This window comes from Neoarius graeffei, chromosome 6 (assembly GCF_027579695.1).
Source record: "Neoarius graeffei isolate fNeoGra1 chromosome 6, fNeoGra1.pri, whole genome shotgun sequence".
Lineage (NCBI taxonomy): Eukaryota > Metazoa > Chordata > Actinopteri > Siluriformes > Ariidae > Neoarius > Neoarius graeffei.
The window spans coordinates 35,676,935-35,697,598 of NC_083574.1; the positions used below are offsets into that span (position 1 = coordinate 35,676,935).

The 20,664-nt window shown below is 41.4% G+C and overlaps 1 protein-coding gene across 1 annotated transcript; it reads left to right on the forward strand.

The window, feature by feature from the left end:
* The first annotated feature begins 4,051 nt into the window (after positions 1-4,051).
* Positions 4,052-17,691, forward strand: LOC132888267 (E3 ubiquitin-protein ligase TRIM35-like). Its single transcript, XM_060924341.1, has 6 exons — positions 4,052-4,447; positions 11,390-11,485; positions 11,588-11,818; positions 15,109-15,131; positions 15,213-15,331; positions 17,108-17,691. Exons 1-6 carry the CDS (start codon positions 4,052-4,054, stop codon positions 17,689-17,691), a joined length of 1,449 nt encoding a protein of 482 aa, XP_060780324.1.
* The last annotated feature ends 2,973 nt before the right edge of the window (positions 17,692-20,664 follow it).

Consider the following 20,664-nt stretch of genomic DNA (forward strand, 5'->3'; position numbering starts at 1 on the left):
ACTTTTTCTGTCATCTAATGACTTTTTTCAATCAATTTCTGTCAGTAATCTCAAACGCAAGCTTTAACTAAATGTATTTGGCACTGCACTGAAAAAGCCTAGGGATGCACCGATCTAATACTAAGTACCCTGGATCTGTAACTCAAAACCTAATAACCTACTGTATAAATGATCTTCAGGAAATAAATCTGTACCAAGGGGCCACTGAATTTATTTTACAGTCAAACATTGGAGAAGCCCCTAATTTATTTCATATTATTCCTTAATGGGCTATACAATTATCACCGATCCCTAAAGGATGTCGTCGGGGCAAAATGCATGAGAATATATATATATATATATATATATATATATATATATTTTTTTTTTTTTTTGCGGTCCAAATCCTGCGCTCTGATTGGCTGGTGAGCGGGTCCGTATCCTACGATACGGATCCCAGTTACGGACCCCGGTTACAGACCTCTGGCAACTCGCTCGTTCACAACAACAACAACATAGTAGCATTTTTTGTCAACATTTATCTTTTTTTATAAGATTTATTTATAAGATTATCAAAAATCTTATAATTTTTTGCCAGCATTTCTCAGGAGAATAGCATCAATTTTACAGCATGGACAGCGATAATGACAGTGTTCACAGCAAAAGCGAAATTTACTACCCTGAGGAAGAAGAAATAAAAGAAAAAATTTCAGGAGAAAGCTAAAACCTGTAACTGTTGCTAACGCCGAGCAAAAACATGGCTGAATCCTGAATGATTCCTATTTGTATAAATAGGGAACTACATAGGTGGCAAAATGTAGTTTTTTTTCCTACCATGGAAGTGCACTTGTATACCGAGGAGGAAGCCATTTGCATTACAGCCGTGAATGAGGATTCAAAATGGCGGCTCGCCTCGGCTCAGTTTTCCCTTTCGGGCGCTCTCGTTTTCTGTTAGAATTTGGTAAAGAAAAAAATTATATATATTATTTACCAGCTTAAGGTCGGTCCGTATGGTGAAATACTGTGACCTTGGCCTTGAATCCTGACCCAGAGGGCCTCGCTCAGTACTTTCAAGACCTTGGTCACGGTATTTCACGATACGGACCTCCCAGCTGGTAAATAACATATATTTATTTTGGATTAAAATAAATCATTCTCAAGAGTTTATTAGATCTCTTTAGACCCATAACATATGTTAATAAACTATCATGAGATCACTTTGGCACTTTTTTTTTGAAAGATACAAAGAGTGAGGAGGATTGAGGTTTAAATTCTCAATATAATGCAGGACGCTATTTGAAGAGCAGAACAGACAGAACTGTGACAGAAATGTGCTGGAAATGTGTGGAGAAAATAATAGAGAATAAATTACAGATGAATCTTATCTTCTTTTCTATTTTGCTTGTGTGACAGTGTTATTCGCAGCAACACTCTCTCTCTCTCACACACACACACACACACACACACACACAATTCCGAGTCAGTAATCAAACACAGCAGGAACTGGCAACAAGAGAAGACGGGTGTGACATTCTTACTATGCGTACCGTGAATGACACACACATACTTTGTCTTTCTCAGACTATCTCTCTCTCTCTTTCTTTCTTTTCGAAGCAGATGAACAGCTTTGCTATGCAGCGTCATGTCTGATGCTGTCTAGGATATGCAAGATGAGACGCTAACGAAGGCTAACGCAGTATCAGACAGCCGCTCCGCACAGAGTGAGCATGTCAGAGAAACAAGAACTACAACAGCACTGTGATACAAACAGCCAAATCATATGGCCTGTAATCCTGGACTGTCAGTGACAACATATCACTTAACACTGTCCACTGCTTCACCAGGCTATCACTAGCTTTTTTTTTTCTTTTTTTTTTTATCTTGTGAAACAGATGTGTCAGTCTCTGAAATCTGACTGAAAAAAAAACACTGGATGCTTTGTAACTAATTAAATTAGTGACTAAAACCGTCATTTCTCGACGTTTCACACAACCAATATCCTGCTTGTCAGCAAGTGCCAGCAAAACAACAGGAAAGCCGACAAATAACTGCTGTGCTGACTGTACTTTAGAAGCACGCATACTTAAATATGAAGTAAAAGTGTGAATACAGCTTCAGCACCTTCAGATTCTTTTCCCAAATTGAATACAAAAGATAGAACAGTTGGAACAGGAGTGGAACCCCTTATGGACGTATCCTGTGGTTCGCCTTAAGGTTTCTCATTGTTGTGTGTTCTGAGATGCTTTTCTGCTCACCATGGATATAAAGAGTGCTTATCTGAATTATAGCCATTCTCCTCTGATCTGTCTCATCAGCAAGGCGGTTCTGCTCACAGAACTGCTGCTCACTGGATGTTTTTTTGGTTTTCGGACTATTCTCAACAATTTGGACGAACAAAATCCATCAGTAACGAAGAGAAAATCTTTATCATTATCATAAGTCATCTTTTCTAGAAATCCCTCTACAAAGCCCTCCGTTTAGAACAGACTTCCCCAGAGTGTAAACAATGAGCAATAAAAATCGACTACACATAATGACCAAATGGGCGCCAAGCTTTTGACCAATCACAAAGCGTCTTAATCGGCCTGGTGTGGTGGTGTAATTATCTCTGTGTGAATCAAACAATGGCGCAGTCTCAGCTTATGAATTTTTTTTTCTTTAAGCACTGAAGAAGATTTAATGGCCGATACAGCCACGGGGGAGACACACTCCGAGCCCTGACCATCCCCGAGCACATCAGACAATGTCAGTAATACAGGGGTCGGTGAAAAAAACAAAAATAAAAAAACCCCATCAAAGTGAAAGTGCTGTCAGCCAGCAAGAGACTGAGCAACTGAAGGGAGCTATGTTTCAGGAGTGTGGCATGTTCAGTTCCCGTGGCGGACATATGATGAAAAAACGGCGTCATTCTGTGTTCGGTTTGTAAATCGGTGGGAAATTCAGATTCCTTCACTGTTGGTTGTTCCAAGACTCTTCCCAACTCTGTTCAATTGTAAATCAAGTTTTGTGTTGAAGAAAAGGCTAAAGGGAGTCTTAATACCTCTTTTGAATAATTCTATGCTAAAATAACCTTCAGTAAGCTTAAACTAGAGAGGTTTATTTTAGCTTGATGGTGCACAGGATGCCCAAAAACAAATCTTTCTTATTAGAGGCTGGAGTGGAGCCCAAATGTTGTATGTAATAGAGAGGCTGAGCTGTCTCTGTACAAATATTTGAATTGTGCCAGTTTGGTTGGTATAAACCTGTCTCAAGTCCACTTTGATAAGTCGGTAACGAAGAAAAAATACAGACTAAGTGAAGAAAAAATAAGAAAAACTGAAGAATACATCTTTGACTTGAAGGAAAAAAGTGGAGAATATTTTTCAGAACCCCGGGGGATGCTGTATTCTGTGGTGTAAACTCTAGAGACTGTCATCTGTGAAAATTTCAGGAGATCAGCACTTTCTGAAATGCTCAAACTAGCCTACAACAACCAAGCCACAGATCGCATTTTTCTCTGTTCTGATGGTTGGTGTGAACATTAACTGAAGCTCATGGCATGCATGATTTTATGCACCGCACTGCTGACATGTGGCTGAATTGATAACTTCATGAACTATATCTTCCTAATACTGGCTAGTGAGTGCATTCCTTATTATTGAGGTCAAAGAGTGATTTTTTTTTCCCATATTATCACTGAAAGTATGATATAATTTTATCATGCACTACAAATAACTGTTTACCTGATTAAAGTTCACACAGTGTAGTGTTTTATTATTACTGGAAACCTCATGGAAAAACATGGTGTTTATTTCCGGAAACATTTTATCTCTTCATAAAAGGGGATTTACACTGGGAGTGGTGAACAAAAACAGCTTTTGGCTTCAGAGTTTAGCTGTAAAACTCCACCTTCAGGTTCAAACTTCAGATGAAGAAGAGTGGGGTTTGAAGGAATCTGAAGGAAGAGTTTGAACCTGACTGCTCAAGCCAAAGGAGTGAAGAACGATACAGCATTTGAGTCTGAGATAACCACGTAATAATAATAAGATTTTGGTATTTGCCAACTAGCAGAGAGTGGATCAAGACAGAAAAGATGGCAAAGAGCAGCTCTTTCTCAGAGGCCGACCTATTATGTCCTGTGTGCCGCCACATCTACATGGATCCTGTCATGTTGCCTTGTGATCATAGCTTATGTAAGGTTTGTTTTGCAAAAGTCTGGCAGAAGAAAAAATCTCTTAAATGTCCTTTGTGCAAGAAACGGTGTCCCAAAACGTTGCCTCCACCAAACGTGTACTTGAAAATGTTGACGGACAGATTTCGTCTGGACAAAAAGGAGTCAGCTGCATCTGAGATGTGCCAGCTGCATAAGGAGAACCTCAAGCTCTTCTGCCTCGAGGATGAAGAGCCGGTGTGTGTTGTGTGCCGAGACTCAAAAACACACACAAACCATCGTTTCAGACCACTGGATGAAGCAGCGCAAGAGCATAAGGTGAGTTACGCACCTTAAAATCAATCAGGGTTGTTATATCGAGGCATGCAGTTGTGGTCAGAAGTTTACATACAGTGACATCAATGTCATCTTGGATATGAATGTCATGGCGATATTTGGGCTTTCAGTAATTTTTTTGAACTGTTCTTTTTCTGTGGCAGAATGATTGTACAGCATATATCTTTAATTTAAAAAAACATTAGAATTTGGTGCACAAGTTTTAATTTTCTTTGGGTTTTCTGAAATCAAAACAGGGTCAAAATTATACATACAGGGTCAAAAATCTACATACGCTCACTTAGATTATTAATTCAGAGGTGCTGAAACTTCCAAAATGTCTTTTATCTTGCCAAGACCGAGGTCTCTTAACTTCCTGTTAGTGATCATGATTGACTACAGCTGGTAGCTTCTCTGCCTTCATAAAAAGGGTTTGTTTACAGCACTCATTGGATTGACCAACACACAGTAAAATGGGAAAGTCCAAGGAGCTCAATGCAGATCTGAGAAAGAGGATTGCAGATGTACACAACTCTGGAATGTCTCTTGGAGCCATTTCTAAACAACTGCAAATTCCAAGATCAGTTCAAATAATTGTATCCAAGTTATTGTGAGGTGTAGTCCCTTTGCCAAGCCACTTTGCTTCAAGAAAACCCAAACTGTCACCCTCAGCTGAAAGGAAGTTGGTTTGGATGGTCAGGAACAACCTGGGAACCACCATGGCACAGCCCTGCCATGAACTGGAAGCTGATGGATCACTGTCTACAGTTCAGATCACCATGGACTAAGAGGCTGATATCCAAGAAATAACCCCCTGCTCCAAAATTGTCACCTTCAAGCTAAACTAAAGTTTAAAGCTGACCACATGGACAAAAAAAGAAGCCTTCTGGAGGATAGCTTTATGGTCAGATTGAGTTGTTTGGCCACAATGACCACCATGTACAGAGAGACACTGTACCAGCTGGTGGTGGTGGTAGGATTATCATGCTCTGTGGCCGTTTTGCTGCCAGTGGAACTGGTTCATTGCACAAAGTGGATGGAATAAAGAAGGAGGACTACCTCAGAATTCTTCAGCATAAACCATCAGAAACTTGAACACGACTTGAGACTTACAACAGGACAGCGAACCCAAACAAACATCAGAGCTGGTTGTGGAGGATAAAGAAGGCTAACGTTAAGCTTAAAACAAGTCCTGACTTCAACCCTATTGAAAAGATATGGACTGTGTTTATAAGTCGAGTCTGTTGTGTTTGTTACTACTTTATCATAGAAATGCATGGAGGCACAGCTTACTGGTAACTAGTAACTTATTTTAATGAGAGCAGATCGGTGGCAGCCGAACAGGCATAAGCAATCAACATATGATCCCATTGAATAGGCATTACTAATCTCCAACTCTTACAGAACTCACTAGCATAGCGGCACCATCAGGTCACTCAAAACACTACAATTCCTCCCTCCTAGATACAAACTAATATTTGTGATGGCATCACCAGCTAACTCTTAACATTACACACTTTGTTTTCAGGAAAAAAAAACACAAAAACAACTGCAATGAACACTGTTCAATGTTAGAAATTAGAATTAGGTAAGTAACTAAATAATTATTCTGCTATCAGTCTTTGAGGGGGCTTATGGGCACGAGTGGGGTAACGTCTCTCATCGATGGGTGCGTCCGCCTGGTTTCCCATAGGGACACTGGGGTTAGGGGAAGCTGGCACCACTGACAGGCGGACATCACAGGTGGACTGACAGTCCATTGACGGAGAGGGTTCTGGGGGTGTTGCCGGCCTTCCAGTTTCAGCAGCAGTGGACACCATAGACAAGTCTTCATCCGGAGTCAGTCCTGATTTTCTCAGCTGGTCAACATGACGCCGCCAAATGACGCCTGATGCTACTTCGACGGTGTAGGACAGGGGGCCATGTCGTTCCTTTACTATAGCCCGGACCCATTTGTGGTCTCCTCTGTAGCTCCTTGCCAATACGCTCTGACCAATAGCAAAGTGTCGCAGTTTCCCTTCACAGGCCCTCTGAGCCTGTTGCAGTTGTCTGTCTTGGACAGTGCGTCTGCTATTTGGCTGGAGTAGATCCAATCTGGAACGAAGATGACGCCCCAGGAACAGTATGGCTGGTGTCTGGTTGGTAGTGGCATGTGTAGCATTTCTGTAGGCGAACAAGAAGTTACTCAGTTTATGGTGGAGAGTGATATTGTCATTCTGCGTTGCTCTGAGGGCTTGTTTTAAAGTCTGGACGAACCTTTCTGCCTGACCATTGGTTGCCGGGTGCCAGGGGGCTGAGGTGATGTGTCGGATCCCATTTCTCCTCAAAAAGGTCTGGAAGTCTTCACTTGTGAATTGGGGCCCGTTATCACTGACTAGTTGTTCCGGAACTCCAGTTCTGGCAAAGAGATCCCTCAGCACTGTGATAGTTTGACTTGTTGTGGTGGAGGTCATAGTGAAAACTTCTGGCCATTTGGAGCATGCATCCACCACTACTAGGAAGTTTGTGCCCATGAAAGGTCCTGCAAAGTCAACATGAATGCGTTGCCATGGAGACGCAGGCCATTCCCACTGGTGAAGTGGGGCACATGCTGGTTCGTTTTGCACCTGTTGGCAGCCCGGGCATTGCATTGCTACACGCTCCACATCTTGGTCAATGCCGGGCCACCACATAAAGCTCCTTGCTAGCGCCTTCATTTTCACCACTCCCAGATGGCCAGAATGGAGTTCTTCTAAAATCTGTTTTCTGAGGCTACTAGGTATGATAACTCTTACCCCCCACATGACACAGCCGGCTTGCAAGGTAAGTTCATTTCTACGCTGATAGAATGGAGCTAAGGTGGTTTTGTGGACTGCAGTCCAGCCAGCTTGTGTGGCTGCGTAAACCTGAGACAATGCCTTGTCACGTCTAGTCTCAGCCTGTACCATTTCTGCTGTGACGGGTGGGCTTTCAATTTGGCTGAAGGTGAACATATCTACTGCGTTGCAGTCATCCTGTTTGTTGTTGATATCCTCCACAGGCAAACGTGACAGACCGTCTGCGTTAGCGTGGTCCCCAGTCCTTCGGAACTCTATCTTGTACTGGTGTCCCCCAAGAAACAATGCCCAGCGTTGCATACGGGCAGCAGCAGTCATTGGAACCCCTTTTTGAGGACTGAAGATGGACATGAGTGGCTGATGGTCAGTAATGAGAGTAAATTCTCTGCCAAACAAATACTGATTAAATCTTTTTACGCCCCACACCAGACTCAGTGCCTCTTTGTCAATCTGGGCATAGTTTTTCTCTGCTTTGGTTAGCGATCGAGATGCGAAAGCTATTGGCCGTTCACTGCAGTCATCCATAATGTGAGACATTACTGCCCCGATGCCGTATGGTGATGCATCGCAGGCTAGCCTAACTGGTAGAGAAGGGTTGTAGTGGGTCAGGACTGTATCTGATGTCACAAGTTTCTTTGCTTCTTTGAAAGCCTGCTCACAGTCTCTGGTCCACACCCACTTCCGTCCTGCTTGGAGGAGCTCATTCAGGGGATGTAGCACCATTGCCAAGTTTGGCAAAAATCTGTGATAATAGTTCACAAACCCCAGAAAGGATCTCAACTGTGAAACATCTTGGGGTCGAGGGGCCTTTAACACTGCCTGGACCTTCTCATGACACTTATGTAGCCCATTCGCATCAATGGTGTGTCCACAATACGTGACGCTGGACTTGAGAAACTCACATTTGTCTCTCCGTGCCCGAAGTCCATAGTCTTCCAGCCTCTTCAGGACCCATCTCAGGTTCTCCAGGTGCTCAGTATCTGTGGCTCCTGTGACAATGATGTCATCAAGGTAGCATTGTGTGCCTGGTACCCCTTGTAACACCTGGTCCATGGCCCGTTGCCATATTGCTGGTGCCGAAGCAACTCCGAACACAAGTCTATTGTAGCGGTACAAACCCTTGATGGTATTGATGGTCAAAAATATCTTCGAGTCCTCCTCCATTTCCATCTGGAGGTATGCTTCTGCTAAGTCCACCTTTGAAAAACGCTGTCCACCAGACAATTTCGCAAAAATATCCTCAATCCTTGGTAGTGGGTATTGTTCAGCCTGGAGCACCGGGTTAATCGTGACCTTAAAGTCACCACAAAGCCTGACTGTGCCGTTTTTCTTAACAACTGGAACCACCGGGGTTGCCCAGGGACTCCAGTCGACTCTGGAAAGTATTCCATCGGCTTCTAGCCGGTCAAGTTCCTTCTCTACTACAGGCCATATGGCATAGGGGACCGGGCGTGCCTTATGAAATGTTGCCTGGGCTCCATCTTTGAGTGTGATTTTCCCCTTGATGTGCCGAAGTGTTCCGATTCCCTCTTTGAACACTGGTGCAGCTTCTTCCAATACCTGATCCAGCCTGGCCTCAGTTGATTGTGGTGCTTTCGACAACACATGCAGGCTTTTTAGGGCACTCCAATCGAGCCTCAGCTTCCTCAGCCATTCACGTCCCCAGAGCGGTGTGCTTCCTCTCTCTAGGACATACAGGTCCAACACCTCTTTCTGACCATTATACTCCACTTGTACAGACTGCACACCAACAGGAACAACTTTCTCTCCTGTATAGGTTTTGAGAAGGACAGACGTTGGTTTCAGCTTTGTTTTGGCAAAAAGCGTCTCATAGTCTTTTTTTGATATTACTGAAACAGCTGAGCCGGTGTCCAGTTCCATTTTTATCACCTGTCCATTTATTTTTGGAGTAAGCCAAATCATTTGTTTATCTCTTCCATGTATGCTGTGCAATTGCAGACTGGCCAATGCATCCTCACTTTCGCTATCAGATATTTCAGTTACATTATGCACGCGTCTGTTGCCCCCACGATTGTCTTTGGTGTCAGTCTTGGCTTTGTCACTGCGGCAAACTCGCTGAATGTGTCCAGTTTTCCCACATTTCCTGCATTGTTCATTTCTGAACCTACATTGAGATGATAAATGATAGCCACCGCACCTGTAGCATTGTTGTGACTGCCTTTGAGTAGCTTCTTTCATGGCTAGCTGATTCACATTTTCGGTTTTCACACTAACCTGAAGTTCGAGCGCATCCTTTGCCGCCGTTTCCATCGACACTGAAATTTCCAGTGCCCTTTTGAACGTGAGATCCACCTCCGTCAACAGTCTTTTCTGAATTCCTTCATGACGAATGCCACAGACTAAACGGTCGCGTAAGGCGTCATCTAAACCAGTCCCAAATTGACAATGTTCTGACAGTCTTTTTAGCTCGGCAACGTATGCCACTACGGTTTCTTCCTTAGCTTGATTCCATTTATGAAACCTATAACGTTCTGCAATTAGCAACGGTTTAGGCGATAAATGTGCCCGCATTACCTCCACAATGTCGTCATACGTCTTGTCGGCAGGTTTATTTGGGGCTGTTAAGTTGCGGAGAAGGCTGTAAGCTTTTCCTCCCATGGCACTTAGCAAGACAGGAACATATTTATCCGCCGCTACTTCGTTGGCAGCAAAGAATTGTTCAAGACGTTCGACATAAGTGTTCCAATCCTCCGTGGAGCTATCGAATACATCAAGCCTCCCTATGTAGTATGCCATGTTAGCTGGACTTATGCCAGAGCCGTTCTGTAGGCTATTTCCCAAACTTTTCTTTCCCGAAGTCACAGAGAGTCCGTGTTTTGTGATTCAGTCACAGACATTGACACTGCCTATACAATCCGTTTTTATCCTCGTCGCCACTGTTGTGTTTGTTACTACTTTATCATAGAAATGCATGGAGGCACAGCTTACTGGTAACTAGTAACTTATTTTAATGAGAGCAGATCGGTGGCAGCCGAACAGGCATAAGCAATCAACATATGATCCCATTGAATAGGCATTACTAATCTCCAACTCTTACAGAACTCACTAGCATAGCGGCACCATCAGGTCACTCAAAACACTACAGAGTCCATGCCAAGAAAAAAAAAAATAATTGAACTCTACCAATTCTACCATGAAGAGTCGTGAAATATCCAACCAGAATTCTGCCAGAAGCTTGTTTATGGTCAACAAAAATGTTTGGTCGAGGTGCATCTTGCGAAGAGACATTTTACCCAAATATTAGGTGTTTTGTATGGATTGTTTTGACCCTGTATGTATAATTTTGACCCTGTTTTGATTACAGAAAACCCAAAGAAAATTAAAATTTGTGCACCAAATTCTGTTTTTTTTTTAATTAAAGACGTATGCTGTACATTCTGCCACAGAAAAAGACCAGTTCAAAGAAATTACTGAAAGCCCAAATATTGCCATGACATTCATATCCAAGATGACATTCATGTCACTGTATGTAAACTTCTGACCACAACTGTATATAAGGCTAAAGGATGTTCCAAACACAGCCTTCACGTCTCCTTAAACTGGACATATATATCATAATTAGTAAACATTAAAGCTCAATTTTAATGTTGTCTTGTAAGAAAGCTTTCGAATGAGTCTCTTGATCAAAAGAAGGCAGCTAGCAAGTTCAATTTATCAAACTTCTTCACTCAAAATATGCGTCTCATCTTCAAAACATGACAAAATATCATGCTGGAAATATAATAATGTACACCGAGGTTTCATCTTACATTCCAATAATTAAACATGCATTTGAAATTCTTGTGCGTGGGTTAACCTCAGACACAGCACCCTTCTCAAACATTTAGCTCGTGTCCAGGGTGCAATTACAGTCCAAAGTACTCTTAAGATAACTGCTTGCTGTTTTTATTAGAAGTTTTTTTTTTTCCAGTCTTAGTGTTGCTGTAAATCTGTAATGTGTACACTATGCATTAGTTCTGCTGTTCCTTCACCAACCAGTGCCACCCAAACTGAACAACATGCATTTTTCTTTTATTTTTTACATCACAGTCCTTCATGCTGTTAGTAAAAAGTAGCCATATTTGTGCCTTCTATGAACCAAACACAACTAACACCTCTATCATTCCAGGAGGAGGTTAAATCTAAACTGAAACCCCTGCAAGACAAGCATGATGTTTTTCTAAAGACAAAACGGATTTGTGAGCTTAACATACAACACATTAAGGTGAAGAAAAATATCTATTCTGACAACTAGGTCAAAATAATTTAATTCATCAAATGTACTCGTAGATTAACATAATTTTGTCGGCAATGTTTTGTAAATTAGAACCAGGCTCAACACACAGAAAAGCAAATCAAGACGGAGTTTGAGAAGCTTCACCGGTTTCTACAAGATGAAGAGACGAAACAAATATCTGCACTGAAGGAGGAGGAGAAGGAGAAACACCAAATGTTCGAGGAAACCTCCAACTTTGTAACCAATGAGATTTTACAGCTTTCAGCAACCATCAGATCCATCCTAGAAGAATTAGCAACAGAGGATACATCTTTTCTGAAAGTAATGTAGCATTGTTGCATTTGAATTCTCAGAATTTTAAGACCCTGGTCACACTATGGCTCACGATGGGTTTGTGAATACTTGGCGATGAAAAATGGGTAGCACCCCCACCGATTGTTCTCCGAGCTTCGCGAGTTGTTTTTTGTTGTGTCTCTGCCTCATGAGTGGCCAAAATCATTGTGAAAAAATTCAACACATGGATTGAAATTTGTTGCTGATGTTTTCAAACGAAGTGGCAAATACTTGCAGATGGGTTTGGGAATCCTTCCTAAAGCTTGGGGAACCTCCGCCAAGCCTCTTGAGATGTATTTGTCTCAAATCCATATCCCTGATGCTCACGGGAGCCTCATCAGTACACTAGCTTGGCATAGCCTGACCTTCGCTGAGACTTAAAAAGTGCATTTACATTTGGGGATCCTTCGGAGTATGTTGTACGTGTACTTGGGACCCAGTCGTTATGGGAAACACCTGATGCTGATTTGAGCGCAATCAGCACACACATATAAGGATGCTGTTTTCACATGACCGTGATAATGATAATACTTCACAAATCCTCTGTGTCCTTATATGCGCATGCTGATTGCGCTCAAATCAGCATCAGGTGTTTCCCATAACGACCGGGTCCTGCGAGTGAGCATGGCTGCTCGAGCGCAAGACGACGTGACAGTCAAGTGTTCGCCTTCTGTGTGACCACAACTTTTAGCTCGCCTGTATATTGCAATGCATCGCTACCAAAACGCCTCATTTTCATCGCGAGCTGCAGTGTGACCATAGTTTAAGCAGGTTTGCAAGATTTAATTGTGATGTTAGTTCATGGTATATACATTGCTTAATCAATGGGGGAACTATTTGATTGGCACGTGAGCCATCCTTGGCCAATCCCTGCACAGGAATTTTTTGATAAGGGATATAATAGAAAACATACTGAGATTCGCTGCATTCTGTATGTGGACAACTATTCAGCCTCATGCAGAATGCAAAGGAAAAGTAAATGATTTGCAGTTTAATCTCAAAGTCACTGGTTTTCATAAATGCGAACAAGCATTATTTCCTACTTTCTTTATTTATCACGCTGCACAAACACACAGCTTGGGCATTTAATGCCAATACTGAACTGCAACTAGCTACAGATAGCTACCAAAACTCCAGCACTATGGACAACACATCCACACTAACCCAGTTAAATTTAAAATGCATAATTATGTCTCTGTTTATCCTTTTCCCATCCACAGCATTTTGTTTTTTTTTTTTAAACAGCATTTTCCCACCACCAGAAATGATACTTTTCAAAAAAGCATAAAATTGAAAACGCCATGGTTGCTTTGTAATGTGAACAGGGAACGATGACGTATGGTTGCCATGAAACTGGCGAAAGTTTGTGCTCAAGACCCCAAAACAAACATCTCATTATCTCATCATCTGTAGCCGCTTTATCCTGTTCTACAGGATCACAGGCAAGCTGGAGCCTATCCCAGCTGACTACGGGCGAAAGGCGGGGTACACCCTGGACAAGTTGCCAGGTCATCACAGGGCTGACACATAGACACAGACAACCATTCACACTCACATTCACACCTACGCTCAATTTAGAGTCACCAGTTAACCTAACCTGCATGTCTTTGGGGGAAACCGGAGCACCCGGAGGAAACCCACACGGACACGGGGAGAACAGGCAAACTCCGCACAGAAAGGCCCCCACCGGCCACGGGGCTCGAACCAAGGACCTTCTTGCTGTGAGGCGACAGCGCTAACCACTACACCACCATGCCGTCCCCCAAAACAAACATGATGGAAGAAATGCAGTCAATGCTGCTCTGGCTATCAAAATTTACGAATTCACTGAGAGGTGAAGCTTTCTTGTATAACCCCATTTTTACTCACCCAGGACACCCAAGTGAATGTTTTCTAGAGATGTTTGTGTTTTATATTCATTTGTAGTGCAAAGCAGTAAGTCTACCTCGTCACCAGTCCAAAAAACTGCCTTGGCACTTTAGCTGCTAGCTTTAGCTTGTTACCTCAGAAAATGGCAGCTGTTCACATGCTTGCAATCAAAACCAAGTTGACCAGAAATGGCGTAACAAACAATAAGGTGTTTCAGTGTTTTTGTGTGGATTTGGATCATTTGGAAAAAGGTAGAAAAACGATAGTGTGTTTTGGAGAAACATTTTAATGTAAAATCTACATTTTCAGATTGACTAGCTTAGTGTGGACACAGCAAACATCAAGCTCTGGCCCAGAAAAGTTACTGTTTTCTCGCTGTCTCAATGACAATATTTTACAGGCACTTAGTTGGAGATTGATATAGTGTTTGTTAAGTTAACTGATATCCATCTGATACATTTAAGAGTTGTTCCACGAAATCAAGTCGTACTTGAGCTGATACCTGACAAGGCTTGTAGCACCAAGTCGGATATAAGCCATGTACGATGAGATTGAGTGAAATAACTGTTTTATTCTATCCACATTCACTGGAGTTTGAGAAACAGAGCATTTTTATTTTTTGCAAATTCGATAAATAAAAACTTGATACAAAATGTTCAACAAAATAATTTCTTCTTAGAATGTAAACAAACCGGCGAAATGACAGTAGCAATTTGTGAAAAATGCCATAATAATATTTCTTGTTCTTTCCATCAAATACTTTTATTCCATATTTTGTTGCATTTTTGTATCCCCCCCTTCTTCTTTAGGTTTTTTTGCGGCTGGCAAACCATCTTAAAGATGCATTACTGCCACTGACTGGGCTGAAGCGTAGAACAGGAGATATTGGAGGGGGGGACTACTGTATATTCTTTTAGCTATTTTTTTAGCTTTTTTGTTGCTTTTTTGTATTTTTTGGGGCTTTGTTTTCGAGTACAGTTTTTATTTCGTCCTCGCAACACACTGCTATTTTGTTTTTCGCTACTCATGGTACATGAGCTGATATCCTCGTAGTAGAGTAGCCAATCAGAGTGCACGATTGCTTATATCCAGTGAATGTGGATAGAATAAAAACTTATCCATTCAGAAAACTGTGTTGACTTACTGCATTTAGTGTCGCTTAAAAACCTGTCTGGGTCTGTTCACTCAGAGTGCTGTTGTTGCATAGGAAGAGTTTTGAAGAAGCAATCTTGGTACTAAAAAGGTTTTTAGCACTGTAAATTCTCTTTTCAAGTCCAACGTGTTAAGGGATTTTGTTGTTCAACCACAAATATTGATCTACTGTTCTATAGCTTCATCACATAGTATCTAATAATTTTTCTGCAAAAGGCCAGCGTGTCAAAAATATTTGTTTCTGCTTTCTTTTCTAGAATTACAAAGCTACTCTGGAAAGGTGAGTGAGTTACTTCTTATTTCTTTCCTGCTCTGTAGAATCTAATCTCATGGCAGTGTTAACTCCTGAACACTCTTCCAGAACTAAGTATGAGCTGAAGGATCCTGAAATCGAGTCAGAATCACTGATTGATGTGGCAAAGTATCTGGGCAACCTGCAGTTTAGAGTGTGGGAGAAGATGAACAATATCGTTGAATACTGTAAGCATTGCAAGTTTAGATACAGTTAGGTCCATAAATATTTGGACAGAGGCAACATTTTTCTAATTTTGGTTCTGTACATTACCACAATGAATTGTGAACAAAACAATTCAGATGCAGTTGAAGTTCAGACTTTCAGCTTTAATTCAGTGGGTTGAACAAAATGATTGCATACAAATGTGAGGAACTAAAGCATTTTTTAAACACAATCCCTTCATTTCAGGGGCTCAAAAGTAATTGGACAAATTAAATAATTGTAAATAAAATGTTCATTTCTAATACTTGGTTGAAAACCCTTTGTTGGCAATGACTGCCTGAAGTCTTGAACTCATGGACATCACCAGATGCTGTGTTTCCTCCTTTTAAATGCTCTGCCAGGCCTTTACTGCAGCGGTTTTCAGTTGCTGTCTGTTTGTGGGCCTTTCTGTCTGAAGTTTAGTCTTTAACAAGTGAAATGCATGCTCAATTGGGTTGAGATCAGGTGACTGACTTGGCAATTCAAGAATATTCCACTTCTTTGCTTTAATAAACTCCTGGGTTGCTTTGGCTTTATGTTTTGGGTCATTGTCCATCTGTATTATGAAACGCCGACCAATCAGTTTGGCTGCATTTGGCTGGATTTGAGCACACAGTATGTCTCTGAATACCTCAGAATTCATCCGGCTGCTTCTGTCCTGTGTCACATCATCAATAAACACTAGTGACCCAGTGCCACTGGCAGCCATGCATGCCCAAGCCATCACACTGCCTCCACCGTGTTTTACAGATGATGTGGTATGCTTTGGATCATGAGCTGTACCACGCCTTCGCCATACTTTTTTCTTGCCATCATTCTGGTAGAGGTTGATCTTGGTTTCATCTGTCCAAAGAATGTTCTTCCAGAACTGTGCTGGCTTTTTTAGATGTTTTTTAGCAAAGTCCAATCTAGCCTTTTTTATTCTTGAGGCTTATGAGTGTCTTGCACCATGCAGTGAACCCTCTGTATTTACTTTCATGCAGTCTTCTCTTTATGGTAGATTTGGATATTGATACGCCTACCTCCTGCAGAGTGTTGTTCACTTGGTTGGCTGTTGTGAAGGGGTTTCTCTTCACCATGGAAATTATTCTGCGATCATCCACCACTTTTGTCTTCTGTGGGCATCCAGGTCTTTTTGCATTGATGAGTTCACCAGTGCTTTCTTTCTTTCTCAGGATGTACCAAACTGTAGTTTTTGCCACTCCTAATATTGTAGCAATTTCTCGGATGGTTTTTTTTTTCTGTTTTCGCAGCTTAAGGATGGCTAGTTTCACCTGCATGGAGAGCTCCTTTAACTGCATGTTTTCTTCACAGCAAAATCTTCCAAATGCAAGCACCACACCTCAAAACAACTTCAGGCCTTTTATCTGCTTAATTGAGAATGACGTAACAAAGGAATTGCCCACACCTGCCCGAAATAGCCTTTGAGTCAATTGTCCAATTACTTTTGGTCCCTTTAAAAACAGGGTGGCACATGTTAAGGAGCTGAAACTCCTAAACCCTTCATCCAATTTTAATGTGGATCCCCTCAAATGAAAGCTGAAAGTCTGGACTTTATGTCCATTTCCATTATATAACTATAACTTGAATATGTTTCAGTAAACAGGTAAAAAAACAAAATTTGTGTCAGTGTCCAAATATATATGGACCTAACTGTACATCAGACATACTACATCAGCATGTCATTATTAGATAAGGAGTAATGCATTCACAAAAAAAAAAAAATCGCTTTTCTCCGATGCCTTTCACTTTCTTTACAGATCCTGTGATTCTAAACCCGAACACCGCACACCCGCGTCTCTATCTGTCTGATGACCTGACTGAGTTTGTGTGCCAAGATGAGCATGAGGAGCTTCCTGAAAACCCAGAGAGATTTGATCATCATATGTGGGTCCTTGGCTCTGACGGCTTTAACTCAGGGACTCACTGCTGGGAGGTCAATGTGGAAAACAGTGTGGAATGGGCTCTAGGTGTTGTGACAGGCCATGTAGGAAAAAGAGGTTTCTACAGGGTGGGTGTATGGAAAAGTCATTACCAAAATGCGACATATGGTGTGGATGCCTCTGAAGGGTCTGCCACCATCCTCAAGTTGAAGAAAGATCTGAAGAGGATCAGAGTGCAGCTGGACTACGACCACGGACACATCTCATTCTCAGACCCAACCACCGGCCGCAACCTAAAAACCTTTTTCTACAGTTTTACAGACAGTGTCTATCCATACTTCTGTAATCAGTGTAAACTTTATCCTCTGAGAATTTTACCAGCGAAGACTTCTGTCAGTGTAGAAAGGTCTAATTGCATTACATTTAAGCTTGCTTATCATAGCAGAGACTCTTCGATTTAGTGAGAGAGGACGAAAAAACAAAAAGAATGGGAGATTTACACATTACTAAACATCTTGAAGCTTGGCATTCATGACAACAGTTTTTTTCATCCACTATTCACAGGAACGACATCCATCCATCCATCCATCCATCCATCCATCCATCCATCCATTATCCATAACCACTTATCCTGTGCAGGGTCGCAGGCAAGCTGGAGCCTATCCCAGCTTACTATGGGTGAGAGATGGGGTACACCCTGGACAAGTCTCCAGATCATCGCAGGGCTGAGACACAGAGAGACAAACAACCATTCACACTCACATTCACACCTATGGTCAATTTAGAGCCACCGATTAACCTAACCTGCATGTCTTTGGACTGTAGGGGAAACTGGAGCACCCGGAGGAAACCCAGGCAGACACGGGGAGAACATGCAAGCTCCACACAGAAAGTTTGGGCTTGAACCTAGAACCTTCTTGCTGTGAGGCGACAGTGCTAACCACTACACCACTGTGCTGCCCACAGGAATGACATTTTATTGCTAATCATATTATGCTGGTTTATAATAATGCAACTGCAGTGAATTTATACTTTTACAGATGAAATTTAAAATGTAAAAAACCTATTTGAAGTCATGATCTTCTGGTGATGCTACAGCCGTCTGTGGCCGGGTGTCTAGAAAGTACACTGCAAAAAATTGAAAAGTGAATTTGAGGAGAAAATTACTTAATACAAGTGAAATTACAGTATCTCATTGCATGGACAGATATTTTTACGTGATAAGACATCTTGGAATAAGTTGGTTGCAATCTAGAACTAGGTTTAATAATCTCAGAATTAGTGTCTTGTATTCTTCTAATAGGAAATGCTAGATCATTTCAACTATTTTCAAGATATTTTCACTTGTTAAGATATCATTTTTTTGCAGTGTAGAAGCGGTCATGCTGTCTGGGTGGGAGGGTTGGGATACTCTCTCTCTCTCTCTCTCTCTCTCTCCTGCTAATCACAGCAACATTAGCAAATTTTGGGCGGCTGTGAGCACATGTATGTGGAAGAGGGTAGATAGTGTCTGTGAGCCTTTTCATGTGTCTCAGAGGAAGCATGTGTTAACCACCACTCAATCAGCTCAATCAGCAAAAGCAACTATGGCAGAAAATAAGGAAAAAAAATCCACAAATTTTATTATTATCTCCCCATTTACAGTTTTGTTTAATTACATTTGTTTACTGTGACTAGGTGGCATCATATCAGATCATATTCTGTCTGCAGTACAGAGCGTAAACAGACACGTAACAACACTACCCACACTGGACAGTCTAACCAGAACGTCAAGGACGTAGTCGCTCATCTGGCCTGCCATCAAAACAACCATGATGACCAAAACATCAAACAGAACTGAAATATGAGAGAGGCCCGACCTCCACGACTAATTGTTTACGACAGGAAAATCAACAAAGGACTAAATTTTGTTCCCCATGGGAAGATCGACCCAAAACATCCATCAGAACTGAATTTGCATGATAAATGAGAGAGGAGATACAATTCTAGTCAGAAGAAAATGTCTTAAGTTGACCTAATTACTAATTTGTTAGCAAAAAATCGACAATACAGTGACCAAGTGTTGTGCAGAAGGTCTAGTTCTTTCAAATAAAACAATCAGAACTGAGACACATTGAGAACCGAGGGAGGGAGGAGACATGATTTAACTTAAAATAAACAAAGTTGTAAACAAATTGTTTACAACAAGAAAATCAACAAACAAACAAGTTTTGTTCCCCGAGGGAAGATCGGCCCAAAACATCTATCAGAACTGGAATCGGGAGAACTGCGAGAGGAGATACAATTCTAATGAGAAGTCCCAAAACTCGTGAAGGTGACATAATTAGCAGTTCATGAGCAAAAATTTGACAAAAACAATGACCAAGTGTTGTGCAGAAGGTTTAGTTCTTTCAAACGAAACAATTACACTGCAAAAAATTGAAAACTGAATTTGAGGAGAAAATTAATTAAATAATACTAGTGAAATTATCTTGCTGCATGGACAGATATTTTTACATGATAAGACATTTTGGAATAAGTTGGTTGCAATCTAGAACTAGGTTTAATAATCTCAGAATTAGTGTCTTGTATTCTTCTAATAGGAAATGCTAGATCATTTCAACTATTTTCAAGATATTTTCACTTGTTAAGATAACATTTTTTGCAGTGCAGGGGTGGGTTTCCCGAAAGCCTCTTAAGGCCAAGAGAGTCTTAAATTACCTCTTTAGATCCATCGTCAAGCTAACGTGGTTTTCCTGAACAACATCGCAGCCCAAGTAGTCCTTTAGTTTGCTCGGGATTTATGAGAGACCCGGACCACTCGTTCAAAACAAAGAGCGACTCGCTGACCGCCAAATACACAGAAAGCACATGGTCCTCCGAGGGACTCTCACAGTCAACGGGGGAAACTGCACTGCAAAAAATAAAAATCTTAGGAAGTTTATTTGTCTATTTTCAAGTCAAAACATCTAGCCACCCTTATTATAAGACATAATTGCCCAACAAGCAAAACCTCATTTAGCTAGAAAGGCTAGTTTTTAGACAGTCCATCTTGAAAATCTTGTATAGACAAAATGTCTTGAAAAAGTCTTATTTGGAGCACCTTTGAAAATAAAACAAGTTTTTTTTTTTAAACAAGTAAGTACATTTTGGACATTTGTCAAATGAGGTTCATCTTGTTTCAAGAAAAAAAAAAAACAAAGTATGCTTGTTTTGGGAATAAATGAACTTTACTGAAATCTTTGAATCTTTCATTACAATTCAACTCCACCTTACAGATCCTAAGTTTACTGCGACTGTTTCTCAGTCATTCAGAGTGAGCTCCTTCTAGATGCTGTACAGACTCTAGACCAGACAAGTGCCTTCAAAAAGGCTATGAGTGAGTGGAGGGCGTTTTAGTGAGGTCGTTTTGGAATGCTGTAAGTTAAGTTCAGTGGTTTTTTTTGTTTGTTTTT

Coding starts and splice junctions, on each gene's coding strand:
- LOC132888267 (XM_060924341.1), top strand. CDS start 4,052: ATGGCAAAGAGCAGCTCTTTCTCAGAGGCCGACCTATTATGTCCTGTG. Junction 4,448..11,389: donor AAGCAGCGCAAGAGCATAAG/GTGAGTTACGCA, acceptor CTATCATTCCAG/GAGGAGGTTAAATCTAAACT. Junction 15,132..15,212: donor TACAAAGCTACTCTGGAAAG/GTGAGTGAGTTA, acceptor ACACTCTTCCAG/AACTAAGTATGAGCTGAAGG.